Consider the following 23150-nt stretch of genomic DNA (forward strand, 5'->3'; position numbering starts at 1 on the left):
TTTTTCTTCCTCTTCTTCATTCTTCTTTCTTTCTTTCTGCCTTTTTTCTTTCTTTTTTTCTTCCAAAAAAAAAATTTTACTTTCTAGTCCCTCTCTAACTTTGAATTTTCTAAAGTCCTACATTCATTTGATCATGTTTTCATTCCTAACTCATATGCTTCCCTTCAGTTTTCTTCTTAACGAATTATTCCCATTTGTTAAAATTAAGTGGTTAAGCATGAAGGTCAGAAAGTTGAGATAATTCAGCCAGAGCTAGAGAAATTATTATGCAGAAGTTAATGGCTAGCTCTTTTTCAATTTTAATGAGTACATCAACATGATTAAATTGTGATGGGATATGCTTGACTTGGGACAAATGCCAACACCCTTCTTTTCAACGGCCATGCCCTTTGGAGTCTTATTAGAACTTGAAGAAGATACAGAATGATCTAGACCAGAGGGTTTTTATTAGCATCACCATGACTGGTACACAGTGGTGTACCAGGCATGGTCATCAGGCTCACTCTGAACTAGACCTGATTCTAAACTGGAGATTTTAAAGTTATCTCCATGTTCAGTCCATTTCCCAAGATCTTGATGACAAAATATCAGAAGCAGAGTTTACCTTCCCTTGCCTTGATTTCTCACCTCAAATTCTGAGATGTTCACCTGTTGGTTTCATTCTGCAGGAGGGGCTGTCTTATATCCCTTCTCTCACCCCTGGGCGCTGGAGCAGGCATCGCTCTGTGTCCTAATTTAATCAGGTTTCCTATCTCTCTAGCGAAAGTGCAAACAGGAACCCCGCCTCCGCCAAAAAAAGGGGGCGGGGGTTGGAAGGTTCTCCTCCCTTTTCTTAGAACATTTCCTTTAGAAGAGTTGGAATTGTAAATTCTTTCCCTTTCTGTTTGAGATGTACATAAATACTTTTTAAAGCCCAATAAGCTTCACACCAGTTCTACAACCTAAAAGAACGTTTTCCTTGAGGGCTGTATCCTTGAAGTAATATAAACATCAAGGAAGACAGAGACTCCATCTCCCCTTCTCATGGAGGGTGGGAGTTGAGACATCTGGCTCCAAGTTGTAAACCTACCTACTTGTCATGGAAATAGGAGAAGTTTTAATTTTCCTTTGGATAAAGGCAATCAGCTCCCACAGATGGCCACCCCAGTTATTACCAGGTGAATTTAGGATAAACTATATTTAACAAATGGTGGTGTCAAATCTTCTTACTTGGGGACTAGTTATTTCTATCTTGAGAACATGTATGGAAAGCAGTGATATAAAAGTCTGAGGTTTTTTCTGCCTCCGTGATCTCTTTAGCAGATTGCCAGTGATGCACATCGCACCCTGCGTTAATGCTTATTCAGTAATAAAACTGGGTTCTCTCTCCTCTACCTTTAAGGAGAGTTTTCACGGGTTGGCAGGAGATTTTATTTTTAATCACGTCCCCCAAACCTGACAGATGGCAGGCTACTTAAGGACAGCAAGGCTATGTTATTCGATTAAATTAGACAAATAGTCCATGCATGTGTGAGGCACTGCCTGGTCAAAAACATAAATATGATATTGCACTCACTGCAAAGATGTTTATCATCAGATTAAGCAGACATAGGGTGGCAACCTGACAGAAGAGAGCACTGTGCTTGGAGTCAGAGAGCTTTGGTAGCAAACAGGCTCTGCCAGCTACGAGCCACGTGGCAACTGCCAGCCCACAGTGAGTTTCAGTGCCCTCATTTGTAAAACGTTACAAATGTAATAATAGCTCAACAAATTGCAGCTTTTTTTTTCATTTAATTCTCCCCAAGCAACCCTGATGTGTAGTATAGCTATACAATGTCTGAAAATATACAGACATAAAATTAGTTATGCAAAGCTAAAATAAATTTCTTGGTTTTCCTACAAATGAATTGAATTTGGTGCAGAATCCCTCCATTGCTGTTGGTGGCTGGAAACACAGTCTTGCTACATCAATTCAATGTAGTCCTTTCATGCTCAGTTACATTTGAATAAATGATCATTTTCCTTTAGGGGTGGTTTCAGGTCAAGATTATCCACTACAAGCTGGGTAATTCATCCTCCATCCCCCATTGGGGTACTGATGAGGCTGTTTTGGCGGTTTGGGGCTTTCTCTCTGCTGACTTGGCCACCACCTCAGCTCCCAAAGCTAAGAGCTCTGATTCCCAGTGATGTTCTCCATATGCTATTCCTAGAGTACTGTAACACAGTGCATGGAGTTGGTGGCTTCAAACAACAGACATTTATTTGATTACAGTTCTGGAGGCCAGAGTCCAAAATTGAGTTGTTGGCAAGACCATGCACTCTCTGAAGGCCATGGGGGAGAATCCTTCCTTGTCTCTTCCAGCCACTGGTGACATCCATTGTCCCTTGGCTTGTGGCTTCATAACAGTGGTCACTTGGCCTCTATCTGCACAGTTTTCTCTCTGTGTCTTGTGCTCTTCTGTCTCTTATAAGGTCACTTGTCATTGGCTTTAGGACCCACCCAGGTAATCCAGGATGACCTCGTCACAAGATCCTTCATTTAATTACATCTGCAAAGACCCTTTTTCCAATAAGGTCATGTTCATAGGTTCTGTGGGTTAAGCCATGGTCATATCTTCCGGGGGGCCCCATTTAATTTACTATACTGTCTGTTTGGTCTTTTTTTTTTTTGAGACAGGGTCTCACTTTGTCACCTAGGCTGGAGTGCAGTGGTGCGATCTCAGTTCACTACAGTCTCCACCTCTTGGGCTCAAACGATCCTCCCACCTCAGTCCTCAAAGCGGTTGAGACTATAGGTGCCCATCACCATGCCCAGTTACTTTTTTTTTGTATTTTTTTGTTCGAGACCACGCTGGTCTCGAACACCAAGCTCATGCAATCCGTGCATCTTGGCCTCCCAAAATGCTAGGATTACCGGCATGAGCCACTACACCTGGCCTCCGCGTGGTCTTTGGCTTGGGCTGTTGTTCCCACAACAGATGTATCAGCTCTCAACTCTCAGGGAAACTTACAAAGGGCTGTCATTCCACTCGCAACTAATGGAGGCTTGTTCTTGTGGGATATTCCTGGCCTCTCCACCTAGAATCTCAGGCAGCTGCCCAACTCTGCTCAGGCCGCTCCTGGTCCATGTGGGGCCCACAGCAAGGTTCTCTCCCCATCAAATTCCGAGAAGAATTAGGGTCAAGTCTTGGGTGTTAAAACACACCTGAGTGGGTACCAACACTGCCACTGCCCCAAAGTGAGGTGCTTGGGCATCTCCCACAGAAACACATCCTCTCCTTCTCTCTCTCTCCCTGACTGTAACTGTCTGTCTGTCTCTCTCTCTCTCCAGGGCTTTCTGTCTTCCTCATGCTCCACCTCAGAAAATAATCTTATTTCTGGGAAAAGCAGAAAAGTGAAAGAAAATTGGAATGTGGATGGGAAGGGCAGCCACGCAAGTGTGAAAAAGAAGGACCGGAAATGAAGCCCCATCCAAAATTCACACATTGAGTTCTGTACCATCTGAAGCATTGAGCCCACCTGGGCATATGGCCAGGGGACAGCTTCTGAACACTACTTATTGAAGATTATGAGACACTGAGACCCAAGGATGCTCTCCCAAGCCATGCAGATGCCAAGGAGAGAGCTGATTTTGGAAGAGAGCTGTGAGAAAGCCATTCCAGGTGGTGTGGTCAGGGCCTGGTGAATGAGAAAGTCTGGCCAGAGTCTGGCTTCCAGGAAGAGGGCTTGGGGGCTGGAGAGGAAGGCAGGGTGGGCAGGTGTCTTGAGCACCACAGAGGTCATGGATGTGAGAGGGAGGCTGGAATAGTCACAAAGTGATGACATCAGTTTCTTTCTGCTAAATTTTTCCTTTTAAAAGTTCTGTGTTTTTGTGTGATTTCATTTTGAATGCATATAATGCAGCCATTTTAAACTGGCTTAGCTGGGCATGGTGGTTCATGCCTATAATCCCAGCATTTTGGGAAGCTGAGGCAGGATTGCTTGACCCCAGAAATTTGAGACAAGCTTGGGCAACCCCATCTCTCTCGAAAAAAAATTAGTCAGGCTTGGTGGTGCATGCCTGTGGTCCTAGCTACTTGGGAGGCTGAGGTGGGAGGATTTCTTGAGCCTGAGAGGTTGAGGCTGCAGTGAGCTATGAATGTGCCACTGGACTCTAGCCTGAGTGACAGAGCAAGTCCCTGTCTCCAAAAAATAAAAACAAACAACAAAAAATAAATTGGCTCACTGAAATAGTAACTAGAGAGTTAAGCGCAGTTCAACAAAAGGTTATTAGGTATATAATGTTTTCTTACCTTGGTTAAACAAAAATCCAGTATATTTTATACATTTTCCTTGGGGGGAAAGAGAGAAAAGCCACCCTCAGAGCAGGACAGAGACAGCTATGGCATGCCAGCTGCACTGACTCCTCATGACAGATACATTGGGTATTTGCTGTGGATGGGAGAAGGCAAGACTCCTAAAGAAAGAGCATTGACTTTGCTGGGAAAATGCTATGGGACTTTGCAACAGGAAGGCCCAAACTTACAGAATTGAGAACAAACTCTTGGAGAGGGGGTTGGCAGCAAATTTAAGAATAATATCGCGAAGGCCCGCGGCGGGTGTTGACGCGATGTGATTTCTGCCCAGTGCTCTGAATGTCAAAGTGAAGAAATTCAATGAAGCGCGGGTAAACGGCGGGAGTAACTATGACTCTCTTAAGGTAGCCAAATGCCTCGTCATCTAATTAGTGACGCGCATGAATGGATGAACGAGATTCCCACTGTCCCTACCTACTATCCAGCGAAACCACAGCCAAGGGAACGGGCTTGGCGGAATCAGCGGGGAAAGAAGACCCTGTTGAGCTTGACTCTAGTCTGGCACGGTGAAGAGACATGAGAGGTGTAGAATAAGTGGGAGGCCCCCGGCGCCCCCCCGTCCCCGCGAGGGGGCGGGGCGGGGTCCGCCGGCCTTGCGGGCCGCCGGTGAAATACCACTACTCTGATCGTTTTTTCACTGACCCGGTGAGGCGGGGGGGCGAGCCCCGAGGGGCTCTCGCTTCTGGCGCCAAGCGCCCGGCCGCGCGCACTATTCCAAATAATCCAAAAAGAGGGAATCCTTCCCAAATCATTTTATGAGACCAACATCATCCTAATACCAAAACCCGGCAGAGACTCAACAAGAAAAGAAAACTACAGGCCAATATCCATGATGAACATAGATGCAAAAATCTTCAATAAAATACTGGCAAGCCGATTACAACAGCACATCAAAAAGCTTATCCACCATGATCAAGTAGGATTCATCCCGGGGATGCAAGGCTGGTTCAATATACGCAAGTCTATAAATGTAATTCACCACATAAACAGAACCAAAGACAAAAACCACATGATTATCTCAATTGATGCAGAGAAGGCCTTCGACAAAATTCAACAGCCCTTTATGCTAAAAACCCTCAATAAACTAGGTATCGATGGAACATATCTCAAAATAATAAAAGCTATTTATGACAAACCGACAGCCAATATCATACTGAATGGGCAAAAACTGGAAGCATTCCCTTTGAAATCTGGCACTAGACAAGGATGCCCTCTCTCACCACTCCTATTCAATATAGTACTGGAAGTTCTAGCCAGAGCAATCAGGCAAGAAAAAGAAATAAAGGGTATTCAATTAGGAAAGGAGGAAGTCAAATTGTCTCTATTTGCAGACGACATGATTGTATATCTAGAAGACCCTATCACCTCAGCCAGAAATCTCCTGAAACTGATAAGCAACTTCAGCAAAGTCTCAGGATACAAAATCAATGTGCAAAAATCACAAGCATTCCTATACACCAATAATAGACTTAAAGAGAGCCAAATCAAGAACGAACTGCCATTCACAATTGCTACAAAGAGAATAAAATACCTAGGAATACAACTAACAAGGAACGTAAAGGACCTCTTCAAGGAGAACTACAAATCACTGCTCAACGAAGTAAGAGAGGACACAAACAGATGGAGAAACATTCCATGTTCATGGTTAGGAAGAATTAATATCGTGAAAATGGCCATACTGCCCAAAGTAATTTACAGATTCAACGCTATCCCCATCAAGCTACCAATGACCTTCTTCACAGAACTGGAAAAAACCACCTTAAACTTCATATGGAACCAAAAGAGAGCCCGCATAGCCAAGTCAATTCTAAGCAAAAAGAACAAAGCAGGAGGCATCACACTACCGGACTTCAAACTATACTACAAGGCTACAGTAATCAAAACAGCATGGTACTGGTACCAAAACAGAGATATAGACCAATGGAACAGAACAGAGACGTCGGAGGCGACACAACATATCTACAACCACCCGATCTTTGACAAACCGGACAAAAACAAGCAATGGGGAAAGGAATCACTGTTCAATAAGTGGTGTTGGGAAAACTGGCTAGCCATATGCAGAAAGCAGAAACTGGACCCCTTCCTGACACCTTACACTAAAATTGACTCCAGATGGATTAAAGACTTAAACATAAGACGTAACACCATAAAAACACTAGAAGGAAACCTAGGCAAAACCATTCAGGACATAGGCGTAGGCAAGGACTTTATGACCAAAACACCAAAAGCATTGGCAACAAAAGCCAAAATAGACAAATGGGACCTAATCAAACTCCACAGCTTTTGCACGGCAAAAGAAACAGTCAATAGAGTGAATCGGCAACCAACAGAATGGGAAAAAATTTTTGCAGCCTACCCGTCTGACAAAGGGCTGATATCCAGAATTTACAATGAACTAAAAAAGATTTACAAGAAAAAAACAAACAAGCCCATTCAAAAATGGGCGAAGGATATGAACAGATACTTTACAAAAGAAGACATACATGAGGCCAACAAACATATGAAAAAATGCTCATCATCACTGGTCATTAGAGAAATGCAAATCAAAACTACATTGAGATACCATCTCACGCCAGTTAGAATGGCGATCATTAAAAAATCTGGAGACAACAGATGCTGGAGAGGATGTGGAGAAATAGGAACACTTTTACATTGTTGGTGGGAGTGTAAATTAGTTCAACCACTGTGGAAAACAGTGTGGCAATTCCTCAAGGACCTAGAAATAGAAATTCCATTTGACCCAGCAATCCCATTACTGGGCATATATCCAAAGGATTATAAATCGTTCTACTATAAGGACACATGCACACGAATGTTCATTGCAGCACAGTTTACAATAGCAAAGACCTGGAACCAGCCCAAATGCCCATCGATGATAGACTGGACAGGAAAAATGTGGCACATATACACCATGGAATATTATGCAGCCATTAAAAAGGAGGAGTTCACATCCTTCGTAGGGACATGGATGAACCTGGAAAACATCATTCTCAGCAAACTGACACAAGAACACAAAATCAAACACCACATGTTCTCACTCATAGGCGGGTGTTGAACAAGGAGAACACATGGACACAGGGAGGGGAGCACTATACACGGGGGTCTGTTGGGGGGGAGGGGGGATAGTGGGGAGGTGGGGAGTTGGGGAGGGATAGCATGGGGAGAAATGCCAGATATAGGTGAAGGGGAGGGAGGCAGCAAATCATACTGCCAGGTGTGCACCTGTGCAACAACCTTGCATGTTATTCACATGTACCCCAAAACCTAAAATGCAATAAAAAAAATAAATAAATAAATAAATAAATTTAAAAAAAATCAAAAAAAAAAAAAAAAAAAAGAATAATATAAGAAAGTTTGAAGTTTGCTTGAAATTGGCATAAACCTAATTTTATTCATCAAATATCTTTGTTTAGGCATCATTTTTCAATTAATGTGACAATGGGGTGACAAAAGCACTAACTTTCAAAACAGGATCTGGTTCGAAAAAATGTATGTGTGTGTGTGTGTGTGTGTGTGTGTGTGTGTGTGGTGGGTGGTGGTGGTGCTTGAGTTTCCCCTTGAAGCCATATTTGAATGTGGACTTTCAGCTTGATCCTCATCTCCCTGTCCCTGACATGTAGGGCACTGAGATAAGGTGACAACTGGCACTCAGGGTGAGCGATGACCAAAGTCTGGTCCAAGGCTTTGGCTATGTCTTTAGAATGGAAACAGAAGATTCAGGAGGTGCAGGGTGAGTCTGTAGCTGATTGCCAGAAGGTGAGAATGACTTTGTAGTTCTTTTCTCACAGACTCTCATGAGGTGACAGTAACCACTGTGATAAAGAGGTAGAAGTGGAGGAAGAATGGCAGCTTGGTGTCCATCATATTTCATTTGTTAGTGATACCCATGCACTGCGGATTTGGACTGAAGGAGCAGGTTGACCTGGGTGTCAGACACTTGCCACCACATGGTATGGAAAGTCATGGGAATGGGTGACAAGCCCTAATTCTGAAAGGAAGAACCATTTCTCAGTTCTCTGAGTGTTTCCATTTGTTCTATTTTTACAGAAAGCTGAGGTAAGGCTCATTAGCAGTCAGAACCCATTACAGCGACGTCTGCATGCTTCCTTCAGTTAATGTTTACCTCCAGTGCCACATGTTGCTGTGCCAGAAGGTTTTTAGATAGCCATTAAATGTGATTTAGAGGTTTATATTAAAGCAGTATTGATGTCATAAAGGAATTTTATAGGGACTTGCCACATTGAATCACAAGAGTGTCATCATGTGTATGAAACACTTTCATGTTTGCACTTTGCCTGTCCTAGATTGTGCAACTAATTTGCCTTGCATTATTTATTTCTTAATATTTAGATTTATGTGATATTCAATTTAGAATGCAGCAGGGCATACTATGACACTGTTTTTTTAACAATATAATATCAGGGGAAAAAGGCTAATGACATCACCCTTCATTTCCTCTTGAACTCTGCTAAGTACACGCATGCTTTCAACACATTGGTGTTTAGTTTGTGCAATGTTTTAAAAAAGGAAGTCAAATATATATTTTTTCATGCATTCACTACTTGCCACTTTTAACAGGTCTATAGCATTTAATCATATAATATGCAAAATAATATTTGTTCTACTGTGTAATATACAACTGATGTATGTATCCACTTTTTAATTTTATGAACAATATTCATACATTATGAATCAGTGATATCAATGAAAAAGTGGAGAATAACCAAATATTTCAGATATCTAATTATTTATCTCCCTTAGAGTATAATGCCCATTGCTAAGATATGTTTAGCATTGACAATGCATTCAGTATGGAAAATGGCACTGTCAGGCCTACCGAAGCCTGGGAAGTCTCTCAAAATATTTATGAATAACATAATGGAATTTTAACCTTTCAGCTGAGTGCATTTCAAAAGTGTAATCTTCCAGGTTCAATCTGGTGCCTGTGCCAGGGTCTCACAGGTGTTTGATTTCTCTGATATTTCTTATGACTCTCTTTCTCTAATACCTCCTTTTCCCTTTTCTCCTCTGAAACAGCCCAGATTCACCTCAGTTAAGTGTGTGGTAGTTATTTGCTATGTTCAAGTTTTATACATTTAACCACAGATACATTTATTTATTCTATTTGCCTATAATAAATTTCAGTCAAATTCAATAAATTACTGAAATAGTTGTGCTTACAAGTATAATCATTTCCTTCAATTTTGCTGTGACACAAATCATTCTGCCCAACATACTGTAGTTCTCATTCCCTCAGAATAAGACTTTCGGATTAGCATGATTCAAAGAGCTCAAAAGCGTGATTTATTTTTGCAAGAGGGCAGCCTTGTCATTTCTAATGGATTTTCTTGGTTGAAAATTTCTCTCCCTGTAGCAACATATCCTATTTTACATTCTCTCTGACTCTGCAGATAGTCATGACCTTAGCCTATAGCTTTCTCTTTTCATTTCTTTTTACAAAGTTTAATTTTACGATTTTCCCTTTTATATAACTTAAAGATGGCCTTTTGGCTGAAATTTCACCTTTAATCTCACTTTTTTCTTTGCTGTGGACTTTATTAATAATACCTATTTTAAAATTATTTTCAAGTATACAATAGAAACACAGCAGGAATCAATGTCCCACAATCTTGCGTTTTTCTTTTCCTTTTTACCATTTATAATCACTCTATCCTCAGCTGTCTTGCAGCCTGTAGTATGAAACAATTTCACTTTTTATATGGGTCAACAAAAAGTCAAATGTAATCAGAGCAGTGTAAAATGGGGATACGTTCAACACAGATGCACTTTTAAATGAATTCTATAAAATCAAGTTATTTAATTTACACTTTTGAATGCCCATTTCTGTCAGCAAAATATGACTATTCTCAGCAAGCTGCCACTACCGAGGCAAAATCAAGAGATTGCTGTGTTAATTTCAGCACTTCAAAGGTAACAAAAAGACTACCCACAATGAACGCTTAATTATATTCTCTTTTCAGTATTCACATCACAGGGCTTTCCTTTGAAACTGTAATAGACAGAAAAACATTGTGGGAAAAATGGAGTCTTTCAACTTGTTAGGTCTTCCATAGTCCTTATCCCAAATCACTGGCAAAGGTTGGGAAAAAGATGAATTTGATAAGCATGCGATAAACCGCAATCAGTCAGGGCAGAAATACAGAATACATTTACCTGGCAGAAGAGAGAGATATTTGAAAGGAACACTACATGGTGGTTATGAATATGCATTTGCTGTATACTTAAGCTTTTCACTGTGGGCTGACAAATTGGTGCCCCCAGGGGTGATGAAATAGCCTGCTGTTCTTTATTCCAGAACAAGCCACACATTTTGTTTTCCGCTGCTTGGCACATGCCTGTCCCGGAGAAGACTAAATCAGGAACTCACCAAGTTGTATGACACCATTGGTCAGTGTGAACAAAAGATAAATCAGAGCTTGTAATTTACAGACTCCTCTCTCTCTTTCTCTCTCTCTCTCTCACCTATTTGGGTTAAAATGCTTTGTAATATTTTGTAAAAGGAAACATACAATTAGACTAAAATGCTTATTTTAAGGTAAGTTCAGCTCTAAAGACAGGCTTATGGAATAGAGACTTTAATGTGTGAAGTTCAGTTTTTAGGGGCATTCAATGTGTGTAGAACACAGACTTGCCACCCTCATGCATGTATTTATATGTTAGCCCACAGACTAACTCCAGCTGTTTTACTGCTGCTACTTTTGATATTTCACATAAGGCAGTTTGGGAAAAACTGGGAAGCAGATGCTTATTATTGATCACATAGCAAGTAGCAATGTAGACATGCCTCTCTGATCATTTGCATCTTTAGGCCTTGAACCACAGGTTTTGTTTGTTGGTTGACCTGTCTGGTTTATTAGAGCTGATTTTATTTGTTGCCCCTAAGAGGACACGAATTAAGCTCTTTCCCACTCTGGACAGGATGTAGGTTAGTACCTGCACGTGGTAGTAGAGGGTCAATAAAACTGTATCAAATAAAATTGAACTCACTTGATAAAGCCCGTTACAGTCATTGTCAGTCTAAGCATATAAAGGAAAAGAAAAGCAACTGTTGATTACATTTTAAGCAAAACTTTGTGCACTGGGGAAGTGACTTTAGTATTAGACTTTTTGGTTAGTATAGAAGTGATATTCTTTGTTTTAATTTAGTTATATAGTGTTTCACTCTATCAAATTAATTATGTATCATTTAAAACATAATTTTTAGATTAAAAAGTTTGAATAGTTTTTTTTTTTGTTTTAGACTTCATAATTAGAGAAATCAAATAAATATTCTAAAGTTTGCAGTTTCTCATATAAATCTGTTTGAGAAAAATTGATTTGAGTTTTATTTAAATAGTATATTTCATCTAACTGACACTATATCTAAACAGTATGTAGAGGTGGGAGCTAAAGACTTAAAGGTGAAAAGCAAAAATTAGAAACAATTAGAAGAAGATATAGGAGAATATTTGTATTACCTCAGGTGGGAAAGAATTTCTTAGATATGAGTTCAAAATAAACATAGACCATCAGTGAAAAATGAATAGTTTTGACCTAATTTGATAATTCCACAATGTACACATGTATCAAAACATCACGTTGTACCCCACAAATACAGTAGGCCCCCCCTTATCCACTGTATCACTTTCTGTGGTTTCAGTTACCTGTGGTCAACCACAGCCTGAAAATATTAAGATATTTTGACAAGGATAGAGAGATGGAGACAGAGAGAGTGTGCATTCACATAACTTTGACTACAGCATGTTGTCATAACTCTTCTATTTTATTATTATTGTTGTTAATCTCTTACTATGCCTAATTTACAAATTAATCTTTATCAAAGGTATGTATTTATAAGAAAAAACATAGTGTATAAATAGGGTTCAACTATCCATGATTTCAGGCATCTATTGGGAATCTTGGAATGTTTCCCTCTGGGACAAAGGAGGACCACTATATATACAATTATTATTTGTTAACTAAAAATGAAATAAAATATATATATATAATGTCAAAAGACATCGCAGACAAACTGGAAGACTAAATACTGCCTAAGACAGGATATTTGCAACACATATAATAGTCAAGAGATTAATATCCAACAAGTATCCAATAAATGAGTTAAGACAAATTAGTTTTTAGGAAAATAGGTAAAGCAAATAACTGAGTGAGTCACAAAAACACGGTCAATAAACATAGTAAGAGGTGCTCCATTATTAATTATTATGGAAATGCAAAAATGCAAGCCCAACTGATACCACTGTTCACTCATAAGATTGCCAAAACCTCAAATGTCAAACAATGTGATGTCTAAATGAGAATGTAAGAACACAGGAATTCTCAACTATTGCTCCTATGAGGGTAAAGTAACACAATTTATCTATAGAGCAGGACTCTATAATGTTTTCTTAAAGGTCCAGACAGTAAACATTTTAGATGTTGAGGCCCATGAGGCAACACTGAGGATATTATGTGGGTACTTGTGTAACCATTAAATTACAGAAACCATTTTTAGCTCACTGATTGTATAATAGAGGTGGTGGGCTGGATTTGGTATCTGGGCTTACAGATCCCTGGTACAGAGCAATTTGGGCAGCACCTAAGATCTAGGCATTCTACTTTTGGGCATATGTTCTAGAGAAATTCACATAAGTGGACACCATACATAAATGTATTGCAGCATTATAAAAGGACAACTGTGGAAAACTGCATAAACATCCATCAGAAAAGGAACTGATAAACAATATGGCATATTCCCAGTCAGTGGAGGACTATATGGCTCTCTAGAATAATGACCAAATTAGCTTCATGTTTAGTAAGATAAAAAGATCTCAGAAAAAAATATCTGGTGAAAGCCTTAACTGCAGAATATATGTTGAGTTTGATACCATTTATTCTAAAAACTGCTGCTACTAATAATTGATAAGGAGGGAAAACATGACCATACATAACTTGGCCCCAGCATGGACTTACAGGGAGAGAAGCATGTATTACCAGACCACTCCCCCAGGGATGGCCATCAGTTGACTGAAGCAGTGCTTTGCAAACTAAGAAAACTTAATATTAATCTTCAGAATTTTGGGTATAAAATGTATTTAGACGGGAACCTTAAGTTTAAAATACTACACACACACACACACACATGTATACATATATATATGCCCAGGTTGGAATGCATATATATATGCCCAGGTTGGAGTGCAATGGCACGATCTCAGCTCACTGCATCCTCTGCCAGGCTGGAGTGCAATGGCACAATCCTGGCTCACTTCATCCTCCGCCTCCTGGGCTCAAGTGATTCTCCTGCCTCAGCCTCCTGAGTAGCTGGGATTACAGGCACCCACCACCATGCCTGGCTAATGTTTTGCATTTTTAGTAGAAATGGGGTCTCACCATGTTGCCCAGGCTGAACTTGAACTCCTGACCTTAGGTGATCCACCCACCTCGGCCTCCCAAAGTGCTGAGATTATAGGTGTGAGTCATCGTGTTGGGCCTAAATACTATATATTTTTTTTTTTTTTTTTTTTTTTTTTTTTTTTTTTGAGACGGAGTTTCGCTCTTGATACCCAGGCTGGAGCGCAATGGCGCTATCTCGGCTCACCGCAACCTCCGCCTCCTGGGTTCAGGCAATTCTCCTGCCTCAGCCTCCTGAGTAGCTGGGATTACAGGCACGCACCACCGTGCCCAGCTAATTTTTTGTATTTTTAGTAGAGACGGGGTTTCACCATGTTAACCGGGATGGTCTCGATCTCTTGACCTCGTGATCCACCCGCCTCGGCCTCCCAAAGTGCTGGGATTACAGGCTTGAGCCACCGCGCCCGGCCAAATACTATATATTTTTAATGGATGCATATATGTGTGGGATACCTCTGCATTTCATTGATTTTAAGATGTACATTTACTTTCGCCTTTTAAAAATTCTGAAGTATCTTTCAACAAAATTCAACAGCCCTTTATGCTAAAAACTCTCAATAAACTAGGTATCAAAGGAACATATCTCAAAACAATAAAAGCTATTCATGACAAACCTACAGCCAATATCATACCGAATGGGCAAAAACTGGAAGCATTCCCTTTGAAATCCAGTGCTAGACAAGGATGCCCTCTTTCACCCCTCCTATTCAATATAGTATTGGAAGTTCTAGCCAGAGCAATTAGGCAAGAAAAAAAAATAAAGAGTATTCAATTAGGAAAAGAGGAAGTCAAATTGTCTCTATTTGCAGACAACGTGATTGTATATTTAGAAGACCCCATCATCTCAGCCCAAAATCTCCTTAAACTGATAAGCAACTTCAGCAAAGTCTCAGGATACAAAATCAATGTGCAGAAATCACAAGCATTTCTATACACCAATAACAGACTAACAGAGAGCCAAATCACGAGCAAACTCCCATTCACGATTGCTACAAAGAGAATAAAATACCTAGAAATACAACTAACAAAGAGTGTAAAGCACCTCTTCAAGGAGAACTACAAATCACTGATCAAGGAAATAAGAGGGGACGCAAACAGATGGAGAAACATTCCATGCTCATGGTCAGGAAGAATCAATATCTTGAAAATGGCCATACTGCCCAAAGTAATTTACAGATTTAATGCTATCCCCATCAAGCTACCAATGACCTTCTTCACAGAACTGGAAAAAACCACCTTAAACTCCATATGGAACTAAAAGAGAGCCTGCATAGCCAAGACAATCCTAAGCAAAAAGAACAAAGCCAGAGGCATCACACTACCTGATTTCAAACTATACTACAAGGCTGCAGTAATCAAAACAGCATGGTACTGGTACCAAAACAGAGATATAGACCAATGGAACAGAACAGAGGCCTCGGAGGCAATGCCACACGTCTGCAACCACCTGATCTTTGACAAACCTGACAAAAACAAGCAATGGGGAAATGATTCCCTGTTTAATAAATGGTGTTGGGAAAACTGGCTAGTAGTGTGCAGAAAGCAGAAACTGGACCCCTTTCTGACACCTTACACTAAAATTAACTGCAGACGGATTAAAGACTTAAACATAAGACCTAACACCATAAAAACCCTAGAAGAAAACCTAAACAAAACATTCAGGACATAGGCATAGGCAAGGACTTCATGACTAAAACACCAAAAGCATTGGCAATGGAAGCCAAAATAGACAAATGGGACCTAATTAAACTCCAGAGCTTCTGTACAGCAAAGGAAACCATCATTAGAGTGAACTGGCAACCAATAGAATGGGAAAAAATTTTTGCAATCTACCCATCTGACAAAGGGTTAATATCCAGAATCTACAACAACTAAAACAGATTTACAAGAAAAAAACAAGCCCATCCAAAAGTGGGCAAAGGATACCAACAGACACTTTTCAAAAGAAGATATATATGAGGCCAACAAGCATATGAAAAAATGCTATCATCACTGGTCATTAGAGAAATGCAAATCAAAACCACATGGAGATACCACCTCATGCCAGTTAGAATGGCGATCATTAAAAAATCTGGAGACAATAGATGCTGGAGAGGATGTGGAGAAATAGGAACACTTTTACACTGTTGGTGAGAGTGTAAACTAGTTCAACTATTGTGGAAGACAGTGTGGTGCTTCCTCAAGGACCTAGAAATAGAAATTCCATTTGACCCAGCAATCCCATTACTGGGTATATACCCAAAAGATTATAAATCATACTATTATAAAGACACATGCACATGTATGTTCATAGCGGCACTGTTTACAATAGCAAAGACTTGGAACCAACCCAAATGCCCATCGATGATAGACTGGACAAGGAAAATGTGGCACATATACACCATGGAATAGTATGCAGCCATAAAAATTGATGAGTTTGTGTCCTTTGTAGGGACATGGATGAATGTGGAAATCATCATTCTCAGCAAACTGACACAAGAACAGAAAATCAAACACTGCATGTTCTCACTCACAGGCAGGTGTTGAACAATGAGAACACATGGACACAGGGAGGGGAATATCACACACTGGTGTCTGTTGGGGGGTCCAAGGGTGGGACAGTGAGGGGGATGGGGAGGTCAGGGAGGGATAACATGGGGGAGAAATGCCAGATGTAGGTGATGGGGGGATGGAGGCAGCAAACCACATTGCCATGTGTGTACCTATGCAACAATCCTGTATGATCTGCACATGTACCCCAGAACCTAAAGTACACACACACACAAAAAGTTATTAAAAAAAAAACAACAACTCTGAAGTAGGGATGCACCTTATCCTCTATGTGTATAGTTTGCTTTTCTCTTTAGTATTACACAAACTGAGTCATATAAATGATATAATGTTAAATTTAGTGAAATGTGTTTTAAATATTGGAAAATGAATTTATATTAAAATTATCATAGTTATTGCCTGGGAGAAGAGGTGTAGGGAAGGAGAGAAAGAAGTCAGAGTCGAAATTAATTCAGAAGGGGCATAAATGATACCCTAATCAATAATACTTTACTTCTATAAATTAAAAATATTTGAACATAATGTAATTTTAACATTTATTAATATATGGCTTTAAATGCACATACTGTCTTATCTACACTTAAAAGGGCTCAGTTTTGGTGGTCTAAAACATCCTCAGAGAAACAGGGTTAACTCCCAGATACATGACAACCTTGGAAACTAGGTGTATTGTGAATTATTATCCTCACTTTCTGGTATAACACAACAGAGAGATCAGGAAAGTTATCTGATTCTTCCAAAATCACATATCAAGTCACCAGCAGAGCTAGAACATGAATCTGGATTTTTGGACTCCAATTTCAGAGTTTCATATGACACCACAGTTACCAAACTGTTCTCATTAACATATAGACTTCTGAATTCTCAATTGCTTGACAAACTTTTAAAAAATGTGAATAAAAGAGCAAATTATTTCAATTTTTAGTTTTAACTTAGAACTTTTTTTTTGAAAATCACAATAAAAAAAGTTAGAACAGATGTTTTGGGTGGATACTTCAATCAGTAGATGGAAAGAGTGGAATTAGAGATGGGTTTTTATCTTGTGCTCTGTGGATTCCTAAAGCCTCAGGTGCACCCCAGGAGTCCTTGGATGAACTTTAAGTGTTTTACAACCAATGCCATATATTAGGTCATAAAGAAGATTTAGATTGCCCGAGAAGACTATATACCGGTTTTAATATTTTATTATATTAGTGGCCCTAGTAGAATTTTCACTTGAAAAAAAAAATTACTTTACTAAATAATTTAATAGGCTACATAGGTTTTCCATCCTGTTTTCATATTTTGTGTGTCTAAGAATCAAACGTATATCTGAGTGTGAAACATCTTTAATAAGGAAAGTAAAGCATTATGTTGTTTTATTAGGAAAACAATTAGGTTGATTACTAGAAAACAATTAGATTGATACTCCCTGACATAGATGATTTCAATCAAATCTATCCTGCATTTAACCCAAAATAAGTTGTCTCTGAGAAATTCCATAGTTTTAGAGTAACTTAAACATGTAGTGCTTAATAAACTTAGTTGAATGCATGAGTGATGAGTAGATGAATGCATGAATGAATAAATGGCACAGGCTTAAAGGTCCTGGAAGAGAAGATGCAAAGACCTCAGGGCTATGTTGTACAAACACCAGGATAGCCAGATTCGGCTCTGCAAGCCAGGCTTCCATTCCTACTGTACGACGTTCCCATCTTTTGTGCATGTTTTACAAATCAACTCCATGTAAAAGAAAGAAAGAAAAAAAAAAGGCCAACTGGACAGGGAAAATGTGGCACATATACACCATGGAATATTATGCAGCCATCAAAAAACAAGGAGTTCGCGTCCTTTGTAGGGACATGCATGAACCTGGAAACTATCATTCTCAGCAAACTGACACAGGAACACAAAATCAAACACCGCATGTTCTCACACATAGGCGGGTGTTGAACAATGAGAACACATGGACACAGGGAGGGGAGCACTACACACTGGGGTCTGTTGGGGGGAAATAGGGGAGGGACAGCGGGGGGTGGGGAGTTGGGGAGAGATAGCAAGGGGAGAAATGCCAGATATAGGTGAAGGGGAGGAAGGCAGCAAATCACACTGCCACGTATGCACCTATGCAACAATCTTGCATGTTCTTCACATGTACCCCAAAACCTAAAATGCAATTAAAGAAAAAAAAAGAAAAAAAGGCCAAAACTATGTCTAAGAGGTTCTGCTGTTCGAGCTCATGACTTCACACCATGTAACAATGAATTCTCATACACTTTTTGGTGGACATGTCTTAGTTTTGAAAGCCTCTGTCTACAGCAAACACAACTTCTAAGTTATATCTAGTTTCTCAAGGACTTATTTTATTCATAGATATTTAGAATTGAAACTATGAACTTAGAGATTATATGTAATTTCTTTTATGTTAGCGATTCTTTGGCAGAAGTTCGACTTGACAAAGACATCTTTCAGGCAACTTTAAACATCATTATCCAGGAAAGCAGTAATAAAGAATTACAAGACTAAAGGCCAAATCTAGATCAGACAGACCTGGGAACACTCTGGTCACATTTACATTCCATGTGACATCAGACAAACTACTAAACTCTTCTGAACCTCAGTTTTATCATCTGTTAACTGGGAATATTGTCTAATTGGGTGTTCCAAAGATTAGCAATAACACTGTAAGATATTTTGTAACTGTAAGACATATTGCCAAAAATAATAGTAGCAGTTGTTTTTATTTCTTGTGTTCCTGATAAAGGGTAACATTTGAGTCCACAACTTGGAACTTCTAACATCATATTAGAAGTTAGGTTTGCTTCTTGAATATGAACACATTTATTATATAGAGATGTGCATTTGGTATTATAATCCTTAATAAGTCATAGGCTGCATTTCATCACATTTTCTTTGTTTTTAATGGAAGTATACTGAAGAGAAAAATCAGCTGGTGTGACAGAAGTCGGTTCTTACTGGACTTTGGTATTCAGCTTTCTTGTGCTTTTACAGTATTTGCAGTGATGTGTATTATTTTTTTCCATGTGTTTCTTCCAGTCCCACATAGCACAAAAACACCGTGCTGATTTCTAATTAACTGACTGCACCCTGAGGTCCACAGCTTCTGTCTTCAGTTTAATTACAGCTGTGAAGAGGATGCAGTGAAATGAAGACAGTGTCTCTACATGATTAAAAAAATAATAATGTAGTTCTGGTTTGATCCTGAGATCATCTAGGTGTGAATGCTTGGGGATACTTAAATTTGTATGTAAATGTGAGATTTTCATTTTGTTCTGTCTTGTTTCCCTCTTGCAAACACTGGTACCTGATGGAGAAAATTTCTAACTTAACAAATCTAGCAGTTCTTTGATGTGTAGAAACTTAGAATAAAAGGAGGGCTCTCACCCAACCAGACTACTCTGCATTTGTCCTTTGGCGCTCATTTTGAAATTGACAATAGGTCAAATATCTGTTGATGCTCATCTCATTATAATTCCAAGATGTAACTGAAAAGAAATGCTAAACTCACCAGAGTGGCAAAGAGATGATAGAGAATGAAATAGATGGCAACCACAGGTGCCCACATATGTCCCACGGCATTTAGAGTTTGGTCCATTACGTCCACCCATCCTTCCTGGGTGAGGATCTGGAACATGGACATAAATGCCTAAGAGGAAAAGAATGAATGTATTACACACTAGCTTTAGGCTTGCATACAACTTCAAATTAGCATGTGACATTCAAAGACTTCGATTTCAATATTATTGATTTTTATCTGATTGATCAGGGCAAGAAAAGTCTTGATTCAACAGATAGAAAAGATATGAGAATAAAGATCTTAAAATATGATATTTAACTATTTGATGTGGAATAAGAAAATAGTTACCCTGAACTAAAATTTGTTTTGTTGGCTGTAAATACTGTTGAGCAAATTAGAAATAAATTCAAGATCTTTGGTTTTTGCCGTTTTTTTCCTTTCAGAAAGCTATCTAACATTTTCAACAGATTACTTTTTTGTTCCAAGAAAAACTTATTTTTATAGTGAATTACATTTGTTTGTCTAAAGCATACAAAAGAACAATAACCTTAGTTTTATTTTTATAGAACCCATCTATCATATTATTTCAGCTATCATATTAAAAACATGTGACTCTTTAAAAAAGAAATATTTCTAAGTTATATTGCCACACTGAACAACGTAAAGACAAACACATTTTTCATGATTTAAAAAGAGTTTCAAGGCACAGAGTCAAGATCATGGAAGAAGCCAAGACCAGAAAAACAAATAAATACATAAATAAATAATAGACCATTTCAACAAAAACCAGTCAAGCTAAAAGTCTCATACTCTTTCTGCGAAGGTCTCTGGCTAGTTTCCTTCTTACATATTTTTCTAATTAAATTTATGTGTATCTATGAATCTTCAACTCATGTATCCTATACACATTAGTAGTCAATAAAAACTGTAATGAGACTATGATTATGTCTGGAGCAAATTGCTCACTGGAGTCTAGTGACTCTTTAAAAATATCTTTATAGGCTTCAATACATAAAGACATAAATGGAATTCTTCGATACTGGGATTCCAATAAATAAAGTCCAGGATAATGCAAAGATGGACTGAGACCAAGACAGAAACCTGGTTACACTGGAGGACCTAAAGAGAGACTTAATCAGGTACAGATGTCCAATCCAATTTTTTTTTTTGAAAATAAGGAAAATGAGGCTCACAGATGCTAAGTGATTATCCCAAAGTCACTCTATTAATTTATGGCACTAATAGAAGTAGCACCCAGGCATTAGAACTCCAAGGTAAGTACTTTAGCAAATATTGCACCCTGCATTCAGTGAAGTCTACCCAGGACCCACCTAGGCCTAATTACATAGCAATCTCTCTGAGTGTAATTTTCACACTTGATCTTATCCAGAAGGCCAAGAAGTGACCTAAATGTAATTTCCTTTAGTAAGGATAACAAACTTTCTTTCTTTTTTTTTCATAGAAGTACACTGTTCAAGGCCCAGAACACAGTGGATCTATTTGAAAAAGGAGCAATTGTTAAATGAATCATGAAGTAGAAGATAAGACCTTCCATTTACCCTTTGTCCCTGGGCAAAGTACTTATCTTTACCTTGAGTTAATTTTTCTATAATCTCATCTTACAAAGCATTTTGTTCATGAAAATATGACATATGTTGTTATTGTTACTTGACCCCAGCATCGCCAAGGGCAATATACTATTTTTCTTGCCATGGTCCCTAAGAGACAGCCACTCTCTGCAAAAATTATTCCTTCTAAAATTGCTTTTGAGAATTTTTCAACACATCACTTAACCTTATAAGTATTTCAGAACTTACCATTTAGGGCAATTATTTTATCCCTATGTATTTTTTCTCTTGAATATTTATTGCACCCAAAGGTGAGGAACACAAATTCCAAAGATGATTCACATAAAAAATATCAGATTGCTGTATTTTCTTCAAGTGTCAATGTAAAAACATGTATACATCCTAAAGATTCAATAGAAATAGGTGGAGTCAAAATACCCACCAGTATAAAAGATATTTTACTAGGCATGGCTTTCTTTCCCCAACAGGAACAGGAAAGCTCATGATTAAGCCCAACAGATTTATTTCTGATATCTAGAGACTAAAAATGTAGGTGCACCTTTCTGCTGTCTTAGGCATAAACCAGCTGATGTTTTTCCATCTACTGCATCACATTTGGTCAACACAGCTATTATGTGTTCAGCAGATGCTCAGGAACGTGGAGCTATGGGACTGTAATCTGTTGTTGTGAGATAATCGATGTGGGCAAGAACACTGAGGTTATCTTCTTCTAATTTCAGAGTCTCAGGAGAAAAAGAAATCTAATTTCCACATAGTTCAACCACCTGCAAGCTCATATTGTGAGATGTACTGAATTATATTTGCAAACACAGCTTTCTGTTACAATGGGATCTGTGTGTTTAGCTGCTGAAATGAATAAACAAATGGAAGGAAGTTCCAACACATACTTCTATTACAGGCTGAAAATTAGCTTGTGTCCTGCTTGAAGAGTGCCTTATCAGTTTTGTTGAGGATTTTATCCAGAAAATTAAATTCAAATTTAATTTTTTATTAGCATGTTGGAGACAGTGACTCAAGAGCACTTACTGACTTGCATTGTCCATAGGGCCCGTGCTCTTTATTTACTCAAACACGGATTATTAGTGGCTACTCGAGGTTTGGTGCATTGGGGATTGAGCTGAGTAAAACATGGTTTCTTCCCTTAAGAAATGTATAACTGAGAGGGGCAGAAAAAGATGAACATGATCAATTCTGAGAAAAGGAAGGATATTGGCTGGGCACGGTGGCTCATGCCTGTAATCCCAACACTTTGGGAGGCTGAGGCGGGCAGATCACTTGAGGTCAGGAGTTCTAGACCAGCCTGGCCAACGTGGTGAAACCCTGTCTCTACTAAAAATACAAAAATTAGCCAGGTATGGTGATGGGCACCTGTAATCCCAGCTACTCTGGAGGCTGAGGCAGGAGAATCACTTGAACCCAGGGAGGAGGAGGTTGCAGTGAGCTGAGATTGCACCACCGTATTCCAGCCTGGGCAACAGAGTAAGACTCTGTCTCAAAAGAAAAAATAGTATTAAAAGAAAGGGAAGATTATTAACTATGGTGTGTTGGCAAAATATGGTAAAACTACTAAATTGGCAACAGAGAAGAGCCAATTCAGTTCTCTTGGGCGAATCAAGAACAGTTTTGGGAAAGTGAGAGCCATTGACCTTAGTAATGAGAGGAGCAGAGTTTCAATGGGGGAGAAGGCAGAGAGGAAGCTGTTTCTCTAAATTACCTATTCGCGTGTTATTCCATTTTTCTGCCCTG

The 23150-nt window shown here is 39.1% G+C and overlaps 1 protein-coding gene across 1 annotated transcript in view; it reads right to left on the reverse strand.

The window, feature by feature from the left end:
* Nucleotides 1-23150, reverse strand: part of NALCN (sodium leak channel, non-selective) — a gene marked incomplete at its 3' end in the record, with an annotated part of 335842 nt that overhangs the window by 105223 nt on the left and 207469 nt on the right. Inside the window, exon 14 of the mRNA XM_064371774.1 lies at nt 19807-19944. Coding sequence (XP_064227844.1) covers nt 19807-19944 — 138 coding nt within the window. The remainder of the gene's footprint in view (nt 1-19806; nt 19945-23150) is intronic.

This window comes from Aotus nancymaae, unplaced genomic scaffold (genome assembly GCF_030222135.1).
Source record: "Aotus nancymaae isolate 86718 unplaced genomic scaffold, 86718_ANA_hifiasm-v0.15.2.pri h1tg000161l, whole genome shotgun sequence".
Classification (NCBI taxonomy): Eukaryota; Metazoa; Chordata; class Mammalia; order Primates; family Aotidae; genus Aotus; species Aotus nancymaae.